This window comes from Eucyclogobius newberryi, unplaced genomic scaffold (genome assembly GCF_026437365.1).
Source record: "Eucyclogobius newberryi isolate DKJ021-1_F unplaced genomic scaffold, fEucNew1.0.hap1 SCAF_12, whole genome shotgun sequence".
Lineage (NCBI taxonomy): Eukaryota > Metazoa > Chordata > Actinopteri > Gobiiformes > Gobiidae > Eucyclogobius > Eucyclogobius newberryi.
The window spans coordinates 30,093,795-30,115,349 of NW_027315746.1; the positions used below are offsets into that span (position 1 = coordinate 30,093,795).

General features: G+C 37.2%; 1 protein-coding gene across 2 annotated transcripts in view; it reads left to right on the forward strand.

Annotated features, from left to right (window-relative positions):
• mast3a (microtubule associated serine/threonine kinase 3a) overlaps window positions 1-21,555 on the forward strand; it is an 84,152-nt gene that overhangs the window by 14,696 nt on the left and 47,901 nt on the right. The window contains exons 1-5 of one of the 2 annotated variants that reach the window (XM_072441862.1): window positions 39-518; window positions 8,308-8,396; window positions 9,161-9,233; window positions 19,307-19,327; window positions 21,177-21,255. In XM_072441862.1, coding sequence (XP_072297963.1) covers window positions 433-518; window positions 8,308-8,396; window positions 9,161-9,233; window positions 19,307-19,327; window positions 21,177-21,255 — 348 coding nt within the window. In that variant the 5' untranslated portion in view covers window positions 39-432. Of the gene's footprint in view, window positions 1-38; window positions 519-8,307; window positions 8,397-9,160; window positions 9,234-19,306; window positions 19,328-21,176; window positions 21,256-21,555 lie in introns of those variants that run through there. The other variant, XM_072441863.1, reaches the window with a different exon arrangement.

A 21,555-nucleotide genomic window follows, 5' to 3' on the forward strand; every position in this document is an offset into this window, starting at 1 on the left:
TGCTTTTCGCCTGTCTCCGGCTGATGCGCGTGCGCAGTGCGTCTCTTAGCCGCTGCTGCTGCTGGAAACTTTGGCTCACTCTACACTTATGATCACAGCTGATCCAGGATAATGTAAACGCTCTACCGCGGACCCGAACCTCCATTCTTTCCCCCGAACCATCTGTACCATGACTTAACCCAGGACATGGGTGTTTCCTCCGCGTCCCCCCTCGACCACCGCCGCCACCATCGCCCCGCCGTCCTGCCGTGGTTCTGGGCTCCGCTTGCCCCGCAGCGTCTGAATGGAGTTTCGCCTGTCGGACACCGCGTTCCGTCGGCCAATGCTTTCTTTTCAACCCGACAATTCCGTTGACAAACAAACAGCGGACTATAGCGTTATGCCTTCAATTTAAACACATTTTCCATTATCGGATCTTTCATCAAATACAACATGTCTGATCAAAATTACTACTGGACCGTGCTGCCCAGCTACAAAACTAGCTTTGTGACCGGAGCAATGATGAAGCGCTCAAAGAGGTAACGTAAAAAGCGGTGATTTTATTTGGCCAAAATGTGCCTAAATGTCTGTCGCAGTGTTGAGTGATCCCCTCTCTCTTTTTTTCCTTCTGTGCCCGTGTCTGTACTTGTCATTAGCTCCCTGCTGGGCAATGCCAAGGGAAAAAAAAAGAAAAAAAAGAGGCAATTTGTTGAACTCTACGCTAGTTGCTTTTCAATTGGAAAGCATCGCTGCACGTTGTTGTTTTTTTAGGCGTTAATCCTTGCACGGCTCTCAATGACAAAGCCTCGGTGTTATTGCCCCGCACTGTATTTGTCGTTCACATCCGCCCTAGTTTTTTTTTGTTTCCGAGTCCGACGGGAGAAAACGTGGCCATTGTCGGCTGCTGCTGCTGCTGCTGGGAGTGAGGCAGAACGTAGATCTAAACACCAGCTCTCTTACGAAAAAAACCCCCACTGTACTAGCGACGATCAATGTGAGGATATGATTTGTAGAGGAAATGCATGTTTGTAGGTAGCTGTCAGATAGTTTTCTTTTTTTTAAATGAACACGCCTGATTTTGCTTTGGTCTGTTTATATTGGTTAATTGTTGCTCAGAAGGGATTGGGCAGTAAACTGTTGCTTTTGGACAGGAGGTTGTATTCTACAGGGGTGTCATGATATAAGATTTTAGTGATGAAACATTTGAAGAAACATCATGATTTAACGATTATTCACGATTATTGAGACTGGGACCAAAGTACAGTGGAATCTTTCATTGTCTTTCATTCTCGTGGTCTAACATGTTATTAGGGATGTCAAGATAATGAGGTTAGGTCGATTAGCGTGATTAGTTTGGTCACAATATAATGGTAAAGACTGCAACATTATAATCGGGACATTTGTAGAAGAACAATCTTTTCAATTTTTTCAATACAAAATTATAGAAAAGTGACAATTTCTGAACTAAATTAGGTACCTTTTAAAAAAAAATGAAATAAATATTATGATTTTAGAAGCTAAATTAAGTCCTTTCTGCTCAGACTTTCCCCAAAAAAGTAAACATAAACGAAAAGTGAATTTTTAGCCAGCTGTTTATGTCAAATTGATCATTCAGCAGTTTTGATTTCATAAAGCATGTCACATATTGACGAGCGGACAAGACAAGAAGGAAATATAATTCAGGATTTTAACATTTGTTTTTTGATCATGATTTAAATAATCACAAATAGTCGTTAAATTGCGATGTTTATTCTTACAACAAATTGAAATTGTGATATCCCTACAAAATGTAATGTTCTGAAAGATGAAATAAAATCAGTAATCAATAAATGTGACAAAACAGCCAGATAAAAAGGTTATTTACATTTAATATTATTTTTGGACTATATATTGAACAAAAAAGGCTTCTTAAATCATCATCATTATAATTTCTTGGTTCTTACAATTATATTGTGACCTGAATAATCATGATTATCGATTAACCCAATAACCTTGACATCCCTATTCTAGAACATAGTTTATGGCGTTATAGCGATAAAATGAAATACTGATCTCTGTGTCGATCAGCTATTTTAGTGAAATTGTCATGATTGTGATTAAAAAATGTGACACTGTTCCTTACCAATTACAGGCTGACCAATGAGTAACAAGTGTGCACATTCAGAAGAAGCAGATGACTTGAAGGCAATATAAATATCCTGTGTCTGAGATCAAGATCTGGCTCCATGAAAATCGTAATATAATTCTTTAGCCCATTTTTAGTTCATTGTAAATACATAACAGCTATTTTTCAAGAGAAACTAGGCAGTCGAGCAGGAAACCAGGTGACACGATACCTGGAGGCATTTGCATTCCAGTAAAACGACAACTACTTTGTTTTGATTATGTGTATTTGTCCTTTGACCTTGACATAAATTGTTGGCATAAAAGATATACAGTATCAGATGTAATTGTTATGGAGCTGTGTAAAATTACATCATAAAGTCTAGGGATGGTCAAGATTATTAGGTTAATCGATAAGCGTAATTATTCACATCATTTCAACATAATTGTAATAACTAGTGATGAGTAGATGACACGTCAAGGTGTGTTACACATTTGAGTGCTGTGTTGTGGTCTAAAAATGGTAGGCCTTGTGTTATGCAGAATCGTTAACACAGCACGGGGCTCATTCACGTAAAAATGCTAACAAAATATAGGGCTTTATATACATTCTTTTGAAATATCGCAAATATCTCTAGCAGAAGAATCTTTATCACCAATGAACCACAAAGCAAACAGACACGGCGACAGACTCGTTAGGCTCATCACTAGTAAGAACTAGTAAAAAAAACAATACTAGAAAAATTAAAGATCCCATATCATGCTATTTTTCCCGTTTCGTAGTCTACCCTAAGGCTATATTTGATAATAATAATAATAAGTGTTGTGCCACACTCATAACATAGTGTGGCACAACACTATGTTATGAGTGTGGCACCCATATCTTGGACCCGCTCAGAAACCCGGAAATACAGATGGCTTAGTTTGAGATTTTCCCCCACCCTCGCAAAGAGTGATTTGCCTCCCCTGCCCAACCCGTGATGTAGTCTCAGCATGAGCGTGCGTCTCCCACCCAACCCGTGACATAGCCTAGCGTGGAGATGTTGGGAGTGTAAACCGATAATATAATAGATCCATGGTTTAAACAGAGGCCGAGGCGTGTGCCGCGACACAGTGCATGATACAGCAGCACATGTCAGCAGCAGCTTTGGAACAAAAGAAGTAGCGTTTGAAGCTAACTGAGCCTAAATAGCCCCATTTCCTCTCGAGCACGGGGGGAGGGGGGCGTGTTACAGGTACAGAGTGCTTCCTGGAGGATGGGCTGAAACGCCATGCTGAGTGCTGGTAGCCCCTGTTCGTCTGTTCTTCCAAGGGGAAGGATAGAGGCTGTTCTCTGAGCTAAAGACTGCAGGAATCAATCAAAAAACATGTTGGGCACATAATTATATGAGGTACCAATAGCACTGTAAGAAGGTTAAAAGCTCTGAAAAGGTATTTTTGCATGATATGGGCCCTTGAAGAAATGTCCTTGCTAAGTGAAGAATGCTTTTTCTATCTGACTTAACTTGATTTCATAAAGCTGGGCGAATCCGCATAGGCGTACTAAGCTAAGTCAAATATAACCCAGAATTGGTGTTTAGTTTATTGTTTTATGGCATCATTTATAGCGGTCATACTAGGTTGTTTAGCAAGCATTACCACAAGACTTTGTTTACCCACAGTAAAGGGCACATAACCCCCAGTTAGCCGAAGAAGCAGCGCAACAGTAGACAGACGCCAGGGCTAGTTAAACATGCTAAAGAATGTTTGGCTACACAGCCTTTTGCTTCAATTTCTTTTATCGGCTACATTTTTATTTTATTTTAATTATTTTTTTCTTTTTTTCTTTTTTTACAATGTATGATTTATACGTTGTATTTTAAAATCGGTAAGCCAACAGATTTACCACAATTAAAAAATATGTTTTGTAATGGCTTTTGTTGGTCTGATAGCATAGGGCTTTAGCATGGCAATTCAACTACTGCATTTTGAGACTATTTAGTTGAAGCTTCCAAAATAGGACTAATTTATTACTGAATTGTAGCTAAATGAATATAGAGCATTATAGAGAAAGGTAATGCTGCTCTGTAAGGGTGAATAGTGATCTCATATAGCTATTTTATTACCATTTTATCTTCTTGGTATAATGCTGATAATGATAAGTGGTCGGTGCTTTGACTGATTTATTGTCTCAGACCTACTTTGCACGTTTAAAGTTCAGAAAAAGGTGACTTAAGGAGTGTTTGTGTACTTTATACACTTTCAATCTGTTATGTTGGGGTAAACATGGACAGTTGTTAGTAATATACGGCAATATCCATTTTGTTATATTAGCTTCAGTATGCGGCTCAAAGTCCACAAAAGTGCGTTGTTCTGTGCGATGCATGTTTCGTTTAAGTGAACTACTTATAAAGGCAACAAGTCCAACTGCTCTGTCTCCAGCGTGGCCGCCGCTCATAAACAGTGTGCCATTGTTTAAACATCAACAGACTGAAAACAAAGCACATGCAGACAGTCACGGTCCAGGGAAATAACATTATGTGCAGTTATGTCTATGGCTGGGTTATTGTCTCCTTCTCGTCAAATGTTTGGTAAATTGTTGGCTTTTATCAAGCTTACTAATATGTTTGTTACAGCATTGCATACTATTGTTATGTCTTTGGGAAAGACATGCAATTTCTGCTATCCATAGATAGATTGGTTGTAGTCACAAATGCCAGTCCGCCACTGGGCCTCTTGCAATACACACTTCTCAATACTTTACGAAGGAGGAGTCTGGTCACCAGTGTTTCCATTGTGCCTCGAGCCAAACTCGGACAGAACCGGACAATCAATCAGGTTTGTTTATTTCACTGAGGCATGTGAAATAAATGAACTCATTGGTCATCTATCATCAAAAAATCAAAATCAAACTTCTCTCACCTCAGATTAAGAGCTTCACTCATAAATTTGGCCGAAATCCACAATATTTTTCATAATGCGTGTCCCGGATTGGCTAATCCACCTGTCAATCAGAACCCGTGCAGATGAAACCGGAGACCAGACTGATATCAATCTTTATTAAAAATATAAAGAGAGATATCATTCTGGACTTTCCAGGCAGCAGTGCTGCTATGGCTACAAGTAACAAGTAGAGTGCTGTGAGTATTTAGAATGGCAATCTAAATCAACGAGTTACTAAAACTAATTGCAATATCCCTAGATAGGGGAATGCTATGTTTATAGTTAAGTAATGCAAATGCTGCTAGACCGATCAATCATGCATTTGAAAAAGTATAAGACTTCTGGCATGACACAAGATTAGCCAAATCGCACCACTTTCTTTCAGTCAGTCAAGGACGTCAATAAAATAAAGTTGAACGTCAACGTCAGTTGAATGTCAGTCAAAGCAGACAGTTTGGTGGAGTGGACAGGCGTGTAGTCAAGGCAAAGCTGTGCATTTTGGATTATACGGATGACCTGAAGCAATCCAAGACTCATGGGGGTCTCAGAGGGCGAGGCTTAAATAGGTGAAAAACAGATTAAATATCAAACAGATATCAAATTACAACTATAATACAATACCTTAAAATCAAAAAGTTAAATAGAATAGCAATTTCAGGCAAATTGAGCAGCCCTAGTAAAAAAGTGTTCTTGTTTGCTTGATTTTAATCACAATATCCCTTTAAAAACAAACAAACAATCTAAATGATTTTTGCAAAATTGTTCTGTTCACTGCACTGAGGACACACACAGACAAGGGCATCACTGATATAGGGTAAAAGCCTCCGATATATATGCTGATACAGATACTGGAACCCTTTGTAAGCCCCATCCCCATTGCCAATAATAAAGCTAGCAGCATTAGCCACTGTAAAGGAATAGTGTCTCCTTTAGCATTTTGGATAAGTTATAATATCTTCATTGTATTTTTTATCCTGCATGTCCGTTTAGGTTGTCAGAATCCTCTTGTGACCAGCTACTTCTACTGCATGTTATGATTGTAAGGCTATGATTGACTAAAGAAATTCTTCGTTGACAAAAGATATGCCCTGGTTATTAGGGGTGTTCAGCGTTAGCCAATTAGCCTATTAACGGTCACCAAGCATTTTATTTGCTCCTTTGTACAATTGTGACGTCTCACGCTGACATTTCATACATTCTCATTTCTGCTGCTGTCCATATAAATGTTTATTATCTAAATAAAATAATAGTCCACTAGAACATTTTGTCGACTAAGACCCCATTGACTGAATAAACGACTAAACGCCGACAGCTCTACTTGATTGAGGAATGTGGTTGAAGTGTCTTGCTCAGAGGCACAAGGGCCATTTGCTGTAGGGGCAGATTTGAACTCCTGACCATCATTCCACTGTGCCACTGGTGCCTCAAGTCAAGTGTCTTTCCTCTTTATTACAATTGAAACTAGTCCTGGGTCTAAATGCAGGCCTAAACCACTGTACTTATTGCAATGTACAGTATACAGTACATTTTGCAGCCTTGGGGAAGTTAACAGCAATTCGGCCTCAGCATGACCTAGAAATGTCAGGCAGCGTTGTCATTTCAATTATTGTAGGTTACTGCAGGGAGACTAACTTCGATGTCTCCGGGGAGCTAGCGGAGCATGATGGAATGCCACTTTAAAATCAACTAAATTTGTCACTAAATGTGCTAGACCCAACAAATGGCAAAAGTAGGTTGTCTGTATAGCCTGTCTACCAGTTTCATATAATTAAGGTGTTTTCCCCCTATAATTATTTTCAGGGAATGTGGTTACATGCGGTGCATTGATGTTTTTTTATAGTGGCTTCCCCCAGTGTCAAAAGGACTTTAACATTTCACTACCCTCATGTGTTACAGTGTGGTTACATTGTATTCATTTTCTTATACTTCATAACTTCTAAATAGATACCAAGCAACCTTTTGTTGTGTTGGAAAAAGAGAATTGTTATATGTCAAAGTTTCGAACCAAAAATATGTTGGTTAGGCTAGCATGTCTCATCCAGACGTTGCTTTCCAAATTTGTATACTAGTATACAACATTTCCTTTACCAACCGCAGAGCCTTTTTTGCTTACATTTCTGAGAGTCAAGCTATCTTGAATACAACCTTGATCTACTTGAGCAGAACACTAGAAAGACTTTGTCCACTTTTTATTGTTGGATAACTAGCTTCATGTAGCGTTATGACTTTCACTTTAGCTGTCTACTTGTAGCCATGTTTATGGACATGTAAACAATGCCCGTACTGTTATCAATGCACCCTGCGTTCATATGGCATTTTTCAAAGCACTTTGCAAACACGTGGGTGGTACTGCTAGGAGTTGAATGTAGGTCTGTGTGATATGAGAAAATGTATACTTATATTAATTGGAATATTTATTTTTTAATTAATAAATAAATATATTTATATGAAAAAAATCCATGAAAAAAAATTAAAACAAACAACAATTACCGGTAGGCTATAATCTGGCATTTTTTTTCTAAAGGGGGGACTGCAACTAACAATTCATTTAATAATTGATTATTCTTTCCATTGAAGGTGGAATATTTCCTCGTGGCGTGGATAAATCATTTGTCCGGCCACGTATCAATCATAAAACGCACCTACCGCTCACCTGCAGCCACATGCGGTTCATCCCCACGTTTCCGCGTGCCTAAGTGCATGGATCTATCATAATATAGTTCCCTCAGTGTACGGGGCAAAATGAAGATGGAGAAAGACAGTTCAAGCTGACGCAGAAGTGGACAGAAATCTACGGGAGACGAGAGATGCGATGCGCTCCGTTGCGCTAATAAACAAACGCACGTGTGTGTTGTATCAGTCCGCACGGGGGAGTGCGCATGCGCACTTCCGCCTGAGTTCTCAAATCGCCGAAAAATCGTCCATTGCGCCTTTAATGTATTTGTTGTTTGGATCATCAAAGGCCCGTAAATTTAATTTTTCTAAAATACATTTTAACCCAGATAAAACTAAACCTATGTTGCTTGAGGACATCTTGATCGGGTTCACTTACAAATAAGAAAGGCTTTGACAAGATTTGACTCATTTCCATTTAATTTGATGAAATTCCTTGTCTTTGTCATAAAACCTATTTTCTGGCATCTATTGGAGTCAGTTAACAATTATTTGATCACTAAATTAGTTGACAATTATTCTGATAATTGATTATTTACTATAAATCAATTTCCCTAACTCAAAGGAAATGTCTGATTGAAAAATGCAACAACTCTAACCCAAATCTTTTTTTTTATTTTTCATCAACAGTTCCCGTAACAACAAAAGGAGGAGTTTGGCGGCTGCGACCCCGTCTCCCACCCTCTCCAGACCACTCTCGCCTCTGCCCCTCTCCACAGGTAAACCCTTCGCCCCCTTCGCCCCCTTCTCTTCCTCTCCACAGGTAAACCCAGGCTCTCGGCTCCACTGCACACGGTCCCACAGACAGGAGAGCCAAGTGCGTGACCGGACTGAGAAGCATTTGAGAGCACCGCTGTAGCCTTTAGAGCCTGGAGCCTTGTTGTTTTCAAGCTGTTTGTCACAAGACTAGCACCAGTTCCCCCCACGATTTATTGGTTTCAGAATTGTTGATGCGTTCTTGTGCTTTCAAAGTGTAAGAAATATTAGATGATGATTGTAGATTGAGGCTGCCATCCAATCCCTCCAGCACACATGTCCTTATCTACAAGCTTAAAGGGGACATATTGATATAATTGAGTTGGCATAATATGTGTTTCTTCATCATTAGTTTACACAAAGTTGTATTTGGATTGATTCCCACAAGTTTGAGCAATCCTGTATTGTCCTGCAACGAGGCTTGCACGCTCACAAAAGGCGGGGCTTATCAGTTCTGCAGTTTTGAACAGGAAGTCAGTGAACATGTTTTTATGGCTAATCTGTTTTAGATCAATATTTCAGTTTATAATGAACAAAATATAAAATAATGATTTTCTTATGGTATAGTTTATAACTAATTGCCTGATAAAAGCATAATATGTCTCCTTTAAGCTGCTGGAATCCAAAAGGAGTTGTGTTTCTTATTGACTTATTCAGTACTTTCTTGACTAATACGTATGATTTATAACTCTTTAAGGTTTTAATCATTTATTTTTCTCTCTTGTAGCTGGCAGCAGTCCCTCAGAAAGTCCCAGGAATGTCTCGGCCAGCTCCTCTGCCAACTTCCAATTCGCCCGCAGGTAATACGGCCAATCATTATAATTATATTGTATTGTAATAAGAGGCTCAGTGGTTCATATTGTGCTTTTGGCATGTTGCTTGTTTTGGTAATTGGGATAGTTAGGATTATAACTATCCCAATTGTGCTGCAGCCAGTTGGATTCACGTAATGTTCCACCTTTTAAATTGCATGCTGAATGTTAAAGATTGACCTAGATATTTGTGAAATTTTCTAATTCTCACACTAAAGTCAAGCATAATATTATATACCACATTTGAGATTAAAAACTCTCTCTCTCTCTATAATGTCCTATTTCTTATACATTTCTGTAACTTATGTTACCGATGTAAAATGGGAATTTATTTGTATTTCCTCCTTTAAACTCAATGGTTGCAGCTCAGAAACAGGACTATGTTCAGCGCTTTGCATCTCCCATAGATCCGATCATCCACCTTCTCCTCTCCTCCACTGCCCCACTTCTCTGTACTTTATCTTGTATAAACTAATGCTTAAGTAACAGTAAATTGGGACACTATTCACAGCTTTTATGCATCTACAGAGTTCTCACAGGGTCTTAAGTTTTTTTTTTTTTTTTTAATGTGGTTTGGTCAAAAACAAAACAAAAGGTGCTCAACATTCAAGCACAAAACTAAATTCGAGATACATTAATGTTTTTTGACCAGGTGTAGGCAGAAGCCAAAGCTTATTGTGCCTACCCTTCTCTCAAACGCTCAACATTGGTGGACATTTTATAGTTCATAAGCCACAGTTCATCAACAAAAACAACACTACATAATACTGGACAGTCTGCTCACAAGTATCCTCCACAAGCATTCAAGGTTTTATAACAAAGCTGCATTTTCATTCTGCTAAATATTTTTCTATGATTGTTTCCTTAAAGATCCTTTTAAACAGAAATAAAGAAATGGCATTTTTTAATTCATCGCAACAATTGTTCCATAATTTAACTCCTTTACTTGACAAACAATGTTCCCTCAGCGTTGTTCTCACATAAGGTCTGTCAAATATACACGTTCCCCTTAAATTATATTTACTTTCCCTCTGGGCAAACTTTATCCTCAATGATGTAGGGACTTGATTACATTTAACAAGATACATAAATTTAGCAGTATACAGGTCTACCAAATCATAAAATTTTAAAAGCTTAGATTGAATGAACAAAGGGTGACTCGGCGAGTTATAAGATGCATGATTGATCAGTCTAATGGCCTTTTTTTGTAGAATGAAAATTGGTTTGGTTCTAGTTTTGTATGTGTTTCCCCAGATCTCAATACCATATGTTAAATATGGAGTAATGAGAGAACAGTAAAGTAAATATAAGGCATTTTTGTTCAAAATATACTGCAATTTGTATAAAATTGCAATAGTTTTTGACACTTTTTTCAGTACATTTTGTATATGTTTTCCATGAAATTTTGCAATCTATGATCACTCCAAGAAACTTAATATAATTGACTCTTTCAATTTCATAACTATTTATTTTGATTTTGATATCATTATCTACATGTTTGTTACTGAATACCATAAATTTTGTTTTATTTAAGTTCAATGATAATTTATTTAATGCAAACCAGTTGTTTAGTTTATGCAGTTCTCTCTCCATCACCTTCACCAACTCACTAAAATTATGACCTGAGCAGTAAACTGTGGTATCGTCTGCAAACAAGATAAAATTAAGAACATCAGATACTTTTTGGATATCATTAATATATAATAAAAATAATTTTGGGCCCAAAACAGAGCCTTGTGGCACCCCACAACTAATTCGCTGACAACTAGACTCTGCTCCCTTCAGATGAACATATTGGAATCGATCCGATAAGTAATTATTTAACCACAAATTTGCTTTTCCCCTAAAGCCATATTTTTCCAATTTTTGTAATAAGATTGTGTGGTCAATTGTATCAAATGCTTTCTGTAAATCCAAAAATAAACCTATTGTATGGAGTTTTTGATCTAATGATTGGGAAATATTTTCAACCAGATTAACTACTGCCATCGTTGTGGACCTGTGTGCTCTAAAACCAAACTGATACTCATTTAATATATTGTTGACTTCAACATAGTTATCTAATCTTTTAACAAACAATTTCTCTAATATTTTTGAAAATTGTGAAAGTAAAGAAATGGGTCGATAATTACAAGTCAAATGTTTGTCACCGCCTTTGTACAAGGGAATAACCTTTGCTATTTTCATTTGATTAGGAACAATTCCTGTTTTAAAAGATTGGTTACAGATGTGAGTAAATGGATTGACAATATGTTCCATGATATTTTTGACTAAAAACATATCGAACCCATTATTATCTGTTGATTTTTTGTTTTTACAGCTCTTCACAATTTTCAATATTTCATTTTCATTTGTTGGGTTTAGAAAAAATGAATTTACACCTTCATACGTGACCCCAATCTCCATGTCATTGTTTTGAGGGGGCACAATTTTTGTTGCCAATTTATGGCCAATGTTTACAAAGTAATCATTAAACTCATGAACAATTCCCTTAATATGACTTATTTTGTCATTGTCTTTGTTCAAATAATTAGGATAATTATTATTATTATTATTATGTCTCTTGTGTATTAAATCATTCATTATTTTCCATGTTCCCTGGATATTTTGTCTATGTTGCATTAATAATTTTGTATAATATTCTTTCTTACAATTTCTGATTATATTAACTAATTTATTCTTGTATGCTTTATATTTAATTTCAGAAACCTGCGTTCTGGATTTTAGGAATTTCCTATATAGTTGATTTTTCTTTCTGCAAGCCTTAATTATTCCTTTAGTAAACCAGGGTTTCAGCATCTGTTTTTTTTACAAATTATTGTCTTAAGTGGACAACAATTATTATAAATATCAAGTAATTTTGCTAAAAAGAGTTCATATGCTTCATTAGGATTTTCATACCTATAAATTTCATCCCAATTTTGTTTACTTAATTCCATTTTCAAAGTCTCAATTGCTTCAGGTGTTCTATGTCTCACTGTTCTTATGTCGCTAGTCTGATTACAAGGTGTTTTAAATACATTTTGAAGAATTGCAAAAACAGGAAGATGATCACTAATATCAGTCATTAAAAGACCTCCATCAATTTTACCAATTTCATTTGTAAATATGTTATCAATTAATGTTGCTGATTCTGTTGTTATTCTAGTTGGTTTTACTATTACTGGAAATAATGTACTGTTATAAAAAGTATTGATAAAGTCTGTGGTTTTCTTGTGTCCACCTGGGTTAAGCAGGTCAACATTAAAATCACCACAGACAATGTAAGACTTATTTCCAATTGAGTGAAACATATTAGATATAAACTCATTAAAATGATCCAGAGAAGAACCAGGTGTTCTATATATGCAACAGACAGTTATTTTTTTTTGTTTCTCCATGTGAATCTCAACCGTGACACACTCTAACATATTATCAACTGTAGTAGACATGCTTTCTATACGATTACAATGCAGGTTAGAATCTACATAGAGAGCAACTCCACCTCCTCTCTTGTCTTTTCTATTCACTACAAACAGTTCATATCCTTCCAGTTCAACAGCTGAGACTTTATCCTCATCTAATCATGTTTCAGAAATAGCAACTACACTGAATTTTGAGAATAATCTTAAATAATCTTTAATAAATGGAAAATTGCTCCAAAGACTTCTACTATTAAAATGTATCACAGAGAAAGCATGTTCCATGTTCACTGTACTCTTAAACTGTTCTTCTGTGTAATATTGACAATTTGTCTGACTACAGTAAGTATCAGGATCTATATCCTTTTCAACATCATATTTACCATGTTTAACATTTAAATAATTTAAGTTATTGTAGAAATCAGTTGGATCATCTATATCATTAATGGTCTCATCATTTAAGTGTGTATTTTGTTCTACCATGGATCCAAGTTCTGGCATGTTGTAAGAAAAAAAAAATATATATATAAATAATAATAGTATCAATAACAAAAATAATGGCAAAATGTATGGAAAACTCCACTGGTCCAAACACAAGTTGTTATATAATCCAAACGAAAGGTTCATCTTCATAGAGTTCATAGTCCATTAAATAAGAAAGTCTCATCCCTATAATCCAAAACAAACGATCATCTTCGTGAAGTTCATAAGTCATTTCAGTCAAAGAAAAGTCGTATTTAAATAGTATTTGCCTCATTTGTACTGTTCCAAGTCTTTGATGTCCCTTACCGTGATCACTCGTGCTTGTTCAGGCGTTCCATTTAGACGAATGAAAACACGACCATTCCTGGTCCATGTCGCTTGTATTTTCTTTTGTTTCCACAGAATTCGCGCATGTCTTGCAATATCTGCGTTCTTGCTGGTGAGGTGTTCATTAATGTACACCATGCTCCCCTTTAGCTTGCGTGCCTGGCGCAGCAGATCCACTTTGTGCTTTCTGTTCACAAAGTGAATCACTATCGCAGGTTTGGCATCGCTACGCTTCCGGGGAAGCAGGTGGCAGGCCGAAATCTCCTTCGGATCCACTTTGATGTCTTTAGTTGAGAGAAATGTAACTACTTGTTGCTCCAGTGTTAGCAACTCCTCCACCGGTGCGTCCGGTCCCACCATGGCACCGGCGCCAGCAGCTGCTCGTGCGTAATTGCGATGTTTTGTTTCTAGCCCATTAATAATTACGTCCTCCATTCGTGTGTATTGTTCAAGGTCATCAATACGTCTTTCCAATCCATTAATGACCCGATCTTTTTCCTCTAGACGTTCCCGTAGCTCTTTAACTTCATCCACCAGTGCCACTAGCTTCACTTGCTGCTGCGTCACGGTGGCGATATCTTTAGACAAGCCGTTTAGCGATGCCTTGATTTCGTCCAAGTCTTGGACAACTTCCATCAGAGGATCTGATTTCTTTGGTGGCATTATGGTTTTGATGATGTTTTCATTAAATGTCGTTAAATGCCCACATATACAACCTGGAGCGCCTGGAAATATATCTGTCAGGACTGCATCTGATGCTGCTCACAGTGTGATACTGGTGAAAAATAAGTCAGTCCAATTTGTGTATGCATTTGTAGTTTCCCCCCAGAGCTTGCTTGCCTGCCTCCTTCTTAAAACAGTAAAATGAAGTTGATATTGGAAATTTGAATCGTTTTAAATTTGACAAAAAATGGGGTCTTAAATTTGAAGCACCACATATGGGCCGACCTGATTGTATTTATTTGGAGAAGGAACTCATTCTACAGTCTATAGCCTCGAAACTTTGGAATCTAACAAGAACTTTAATCAGCTTGGCATAAGCGGAGGAAGCTGTCACTTATGAACGGGCAGGTTTTAAAGTTTTGTTTTTTGAAGCAAAGCAAATCAAACAAATGTGGCTAAATATGCGTCTAACTTAGCATGGCTGGCCGCTATAAAAGCTTCAAAAACATGTTGCTGCAGAAATTGTGTCCATGCACGAAGGCCCGTCTCATACTGCTGGACATCGTGGTCACAACTGATGAGCGCCATGAAGGAGGGACAGGTGCACCTGACCAGGTGTGGTCAGGTTCAGCTCTGATTCAAATTTGGACAGGGACCATGAACTTGAAGGGACAACATGAACTTAAAATCATCATTCACATTAATATCAACATTTAGATTTATTGCCATTCTGATTAATCAAGTAAATTTGGCTTTAAATAATCTGCTTTATGGACTTTTACTGCAACAGGATTGGCTAATAAGGTCAATTAAAAGCTCAAAACTCTAATCTACAAACATTTCAATCCCAATCTCATTAAAAGTATCTTAACTGTACAGCCCTTGTTACAATTCAAGCTGCTCTTAGCCAAGCGACACGGTCGACCTTCATATTTTGCATAAAAAACTACTCACTCAAAATGTGACCTTTCATCCACTTTATTACAAAATGCTTTCTACCCTGCTCTTTCTAGAAACAGCCCTTGTCACATAAAATTCCTTGGCCTCAATTGCCTTCATTTACCCATTTTGTTGTTCAAATAAATATTGTGTAAAACGCGTGCAGCTGAGGAACCTGGGGGCCACTTGCCGGACTCTTGGCATTTGTCGGGCCCAGTTAAATGAGTGAGCCAATGCACAGCCATTACTGCTAAGCTCATAAGAATCTGTCCTGGCCATTCCACTGCATGTCCAGCAATAAAGAACACAGACTCCTTTTAACATCAATAACTGTTAATGCATAACATCCCGAGTCAGTGTTGAGCAATGTGCAAACTGGAGGTGCTGTTTACCATCTTATTAAGATGTGTTAAATTGCAGGCGTCTAGAACTGACCCTTTTCCTCAATTATATAAGGGCAATGTTTCAGTTACTCAGCAGACGGTGGTGAAGATTTTTAAGCTCAAACTACACAATAACCACAATAATAAGATTTGCTTGGTTATCGTTGTTCTTATGTTTGTTTGGATCTGTATTATTTTCCAAAATTGGAACAAAAGTATTTTACATTGCAAAGTGAAAGGAACCAAACACTTCTAAGCATTTCCCAAGACACATGTTGAGTGTTTAACTACTATTACGGTATTATCACTACTATGTCATATTTTCATCATTGTCATAAAAATACAATAAAAAAATGGGTAGAGAGTATTTCATTTGCGTACAAGTACATACACTGTTGGCGGTTTAAATGTAAATATCAGGATTTTTTTTTGTACATCGATTACAAGTCATGTATATTTAAGACAGGCAAGACCAGATCATGGAAGGTTTTCAACGGTAGTTACAAATCCTCAGTGTAGAAACAATCAAGATCAGGGTTTTCAAATGTATCTTGACTCATATGCTAATTGATACTTAATCTAGTAACGAAACTAGATACTCATTTGATCAAATATCAATACTTGAAGCGAGGCATGAGCTCGGGGTTGCGAGATGACTCTGGAGATGTTGATTTTATAATTATGACAAACCTGATTTTAAATGTTTTGCATCTTGAAATGATCACAAACCACAATTTAATTTAGCAGTGGGGGTCCTAGATCGGTTGCACAGTTATTTTGGGGGTACCTGCCTGAAAAGTTGCGCTTTCATAACGCTGGGATTCCCAAACAGGATTAAATTTGACTGTTGATTTGAATTTGGTGACACCAATACTGGTAGAGATTTAGAATGGCACTGAACAGCATTACACCCTGTCATGGAATTAGACATACACCAGATGCTATTCCGTAACACATAGAGAACACAATTCAACTTAGAATATGAAACGACACAGAAATATCAGACATTTGTATGGCATGCATGGGAGAAAACGCGGGGACTGATCACGCAAGCTGTGGTAAGCAGCCTGCGTGATCCTCCTGCGTCTCACCCTGTTTTTTCCCATGCTGGTTGGTTTTATTAGATATTCTGGAATAGGCGGGTCACATTTCTCATTGGTCAGCTTCACATCAAGGCACTTGGTATTTTTCCGTAGAGATCGAGCCTTGGGTAAACATTCTTTGGCCCATCTTTACGACCCCTTCACAAATGCAGTTTATCACACACCCGTTCTTCTCTTAGACTAATGATGCAGATAAAATATCACTATTATGCAGATAAAATACATCACAGAAATATACTCATATATTCACATTTTATCACACACCCTAATATCAGGTTAAAAGTATGTATTTAATAATAAACATTCACACGTGTTGATCCTATTGTTACACTTTTTTTACAACACTTTTGATCTAAAAGAGCTTGATAATAGAAACTGCTCGTGCATTTTCATTCACGCTGTTATTTTTTTTATAACAGCTTCTCAACATTTGAATTGCAATTTGTGTCACGTTTCAACAACATTTTTCAAACAATTGAAGGAAAGGAAATACAGGGCTGTCAGGAACATGTTCTGAGCACTCGAACCGAGATTCAGGACAACTACTCCATTATGCATGAATCACTCAAAATCTGAGTAAGCTAATGACGAGACCATTATAACATGGTTAAAAACTCATGTAAGTCCATTTTAAATATGTCCCACTTAAAGGACTTCTATCATGCATTATTTGTATTGTTATCAAGAATGTAGTTAAAGCTCCATTTACTGGCTGCAGAGACTATTTCAGATTGGGATATAAACATGCTAATGCAGGCACTTAGTTGTGATCCCCATTTCACACTATACTGTAAAAAAGCCTACAGGCCAAAAATCCTTTATAAAAATCTTTATCTTAAAATGTATAAATAAAAAATGGCACAAAAGATCTCAAAGCTCTATCTATGACATCACAAAACTTGCAATATTTGAAGCGTTTTCTGAGGCTCAGAGGGAGAGGACTCGCAAACATATTCAACATTTTATATATTTTTTGCAGCCATACTTTTTCGATGATATAATCCTTTGAAAATAAACCCCATTATACTTCCAAGGAGTTCCAAGTGCCATGCTTATCTCCAGCCGTACCATTAGCGTTGCAGAGATTTTTGACATATTGCACCACAGGGCTCTTTGTATGACTCATCGCATTTTAAGTCTCTGTTCTCGCTGCCAGCCTGAGCCCGCTGCTGCGCCTGCACTTTGGAGCTCCTCTGGGTGCGTTTAGCCTTCACACCAGCTTTCAAAGTGCTTTTTTCGGGATGAAACTGTGTCATCATGTCATTACCACAGCCCATCGCGGAATAGCCGAGCCTCGACGCTGTAACACGGGCCCTATTATTATTATTATTATTATTATTATTATGCAAATATTAAATCCTTCGCAAATTAAAAAATGCTTTTCTGAACCCAGAGGGGGAAAATCTCCCACTATTGCAGTTGACATTTTTGGCCTTGGTATGAAAACAGATTTGACGTTTTAAATCTTCTAGCCTCTACGCTTCAATAAGAGAATAAAACGTGTGTCCAAACCGCGGTAATCCTCGCTGAAATCCCGGGTTATATCATCACATCATGTCCTGTAGATATGGTTTATGGAAGAAAACATTCAATTACTTTGGTTATATGATGATCAGATTGAGTTTAAGATGAACTGTAATACTGCGCAAAGGAATTCCAATTTAAAATGGCTGCACTGTAAAATGAAAACAAGTGTGGGCCGATCCATATTTATTATCTTTTGTGCTGAGGTTGACTGGTTGGAATGTTGCAATTCCTAAAACTGTGTGTGTATGTGTGTGTATGTGTGTGTATGTGTGTGTATGTGTGTGTATGTGTGTGTATGTGTGTGTATGTGTGTGTATATGTGTGTGTATGTGTGTGTATATGTGTGTGTGTGTGTATGTGTGTGTATGTGTGTGTATGTGTGTGTATGTGTGTGTATGTGTGTGTATGTGTGTGTATATGTGTGTATATGTGTGTATATGTGTGTATATGTGTGTATATGTGTGTATATGTGTGTGTATGTGTGTGTATGTGTGTGTATGTGTGTGTATGTGTGTGTATGTGTGTGTATGTGTGTGTATGTGTGTGTATGTGTGTGTGTATATATATGTGTATATACACACACACACACACACACGCGTGCACGCACGCACGCACGCACACACACATTGTATGATATTAAAGTTGATACGTCTATTTACACACATGTAAGAAAGAAATGTAAGTTTCAATTTGACATCTCTAAATTTAAGATGTTCTTCCTCACCTCATTACCAACATATTTCCATGAACCTTTTTGTTTGCGTTCTTATAAAACTTAGATTATTTTAGATTTTAGCAAGATGAATTGAAACTATTCAGAAATGGTCCTAGTTTTTTCCCTTCCGAGTAGCTATACCTTTTCAAATAGTATCTAGTTTTGATATGATCTGATTTAGTATTTGTGTATGGACACTTTTGACAACTCTATTAAGTTGTTATCTTAGTTTATATACGTGTACGTATTCCCTATTTTGCACTGCACTGATAAATCTCAAAACACACATTGTTGTAATAGTTAGTTGTTCATGATCGTAATCCTTGTGCGAGCAGTTGTCAGTGCAAAGGTCATGTGGGTGCTTATTGTGGGTGCTTATTGTGGGTGCTTATTGTGAATGCTTATTGTGGGTGCTCTGTTTGTCTCACTACAGTGTCTAGTCCATCATTAACACTGCTTATTTACTCTCTCTCCTCGTCTGTTTTCTCCTGCCGCTCTCCACACTCTTGGATCCTCGCAGCCAGCTGGCCCGCAATGAAAGGTGAGCAAATGACACTAAGGTATTGTTTTTTGTCAGCATCGTTCAATAAACTATTACAGAAAACAATGTAACTACTAATCTAGATATAAGGCGCTCTTCCAGATTTTTACAGGCTTAAAAACGTGAAAATTCCAACAAAATATTTTTAAAACTGTTTGTAAGCAATCCACATATAAACAAGAATCCTATTTTATTTATAACCCCAGTTTTCAGAAGCCAAAAGAGAGTTAACAGCTGGCACTTCCCAGTTTTTCCAATTTTATACAATTTAGTATTATAGGGCTTTTAATTAGTAGAGATGGACCGATATATGTAAGCCTTATTTCTCCACTTGAATACTGCACAAAACAGGACTACATTGCTCTTTTAACCAGTTTGTATTTAAAAAATTGGGGGAATTTATTGTAATTTGAATTGAGTTGCTCCGATCATGATCAGCGACCAGTTTAATTTGAGCACCTCTAAAAATAATCCTAATTGGCCCAAAAAATAAAATGTTTTGACCCTATGAGCTGCTTTTTCCAGTGTATCTGTAGTGGAGAAAAAATAATGTGCTCAACTACATGGAAAAAACATTTTAATCTGCATATGCAACTGAAATGGTGTGGAGCCTTGGGGAGTCTTTTTTTATTTGACCAGTAACACGAGAGCTGAGTGTGATATTATAATTGAATCAGGTTAGAATTTTACAAGAAGATTATAATAAGACTATGGTTGTAGGAACTAAATGATAAATGATTTAAAGCAATACCAATGTATACTTTTGATACTGCCTATTTTAACAGTTAGTACTGTATTGTGGTTTATGTTCCTAAAAGGATAACGAGCATTGTATAAATAGCCTTCAAATCAATACATTATAGCCTGCTTTTGCGGTTTGTAGTTGCTGTCAAAGTTCGCTGGTTATGCATGAGGAAAAAGTGACACAGTATTGCTTCCAGCATTAAATGTTCTTTGGCAAGATTGTGAACAAACTGGAGCACAGTACTCTGAGAAGAGAACGTCATTATTGGAGAATAAGTTCACCTGTGGCATGTTGTAACAAAAAGTCTACTCTTGTTGGTGCGAAAGAAAGAAGATGACACAATGTTACAGTTTAATGTACAATTATTGTGAGGAAAAAAGCTTTGGTCTCGAAGGTTTTATAACATTTCTTATTCAGTTCTGTTACATAATAAGTACAACCTGTTTTTTAATCATATAGTTTAGATTACAGATTCATCAGATGTAGTTTCTAAAATAATAATAAAAACATATTTTCCCTCAATATTTATTATAATATATATATCTTTAAACGGGCTGCACCCATTTTAAATGTTAAAAGACCGATATATTGTAAAATGAGACCGACCGCTGTGTGCTTTTATTCTCTCCGCAAAAGAGGAAGTGCGCTGTTAGCATGCTAGTTGTTGTTAGCTTTACCGTGACTGTCAACTTCACACTGGCCTCTGAAAAGTTGCGAAAAGTGCTTATATACTCATTGCGGTGAATAATTAGGATGCTCAGAAATAAGGATGCAGTGATATTCGATATGATATAGAATCGTTCCATACAAGTGTCACGATTCAACAACGAACATGTCACTCCATGCCTCTGTGTTAGATTTTGATTTGGAAAGTAAAAAGTGAAGCTCTAATTCAGGTCATGAACTTCTCCCTTACGATATCATGTGTTGAGATATAGTTTTGCATCCCTACCCAGAATGCTTCAGGAAAGTGAGCAGCACACGTGGACCGCTGCAAAGAGTTTAAAATGAACTAGTTCTGTTTTTAAGACAATTCACTATTAACTCTATGGCTCTCGACTGTCTAACTGACCACTTAACCTCCATATTGTATTTTTTTTCCAGACCCGATGGCAGAAGGTGGTCAGTGGCCTCGGTCCCCTCATCTGGATACTGCACCAACGCTCCAAGTTCTTCTGTTTCTGTAAGATCCATAACATCAAACGTTTACTACCTGCTAAATCAAGACTAAGGACTCAGCCATGTCTATCAGGACTAAATGATTAACAACTGGGGACTAATGGGACTAACTTTGGTATTATACAAGTATAAACCAGGTCTTCACTGGATCTTGTGTGGGAATTAACCAGGAATAAGAGAAAACTTTACCCTTTATTGATCCATAGAAAAATATTTTATTGAATGTTCAATGTTCAATGTTCAATGCAGCATATAGTTTGTATAACTGGCCTCTATCCTTCACTCACACTGCATTACTTGGGCT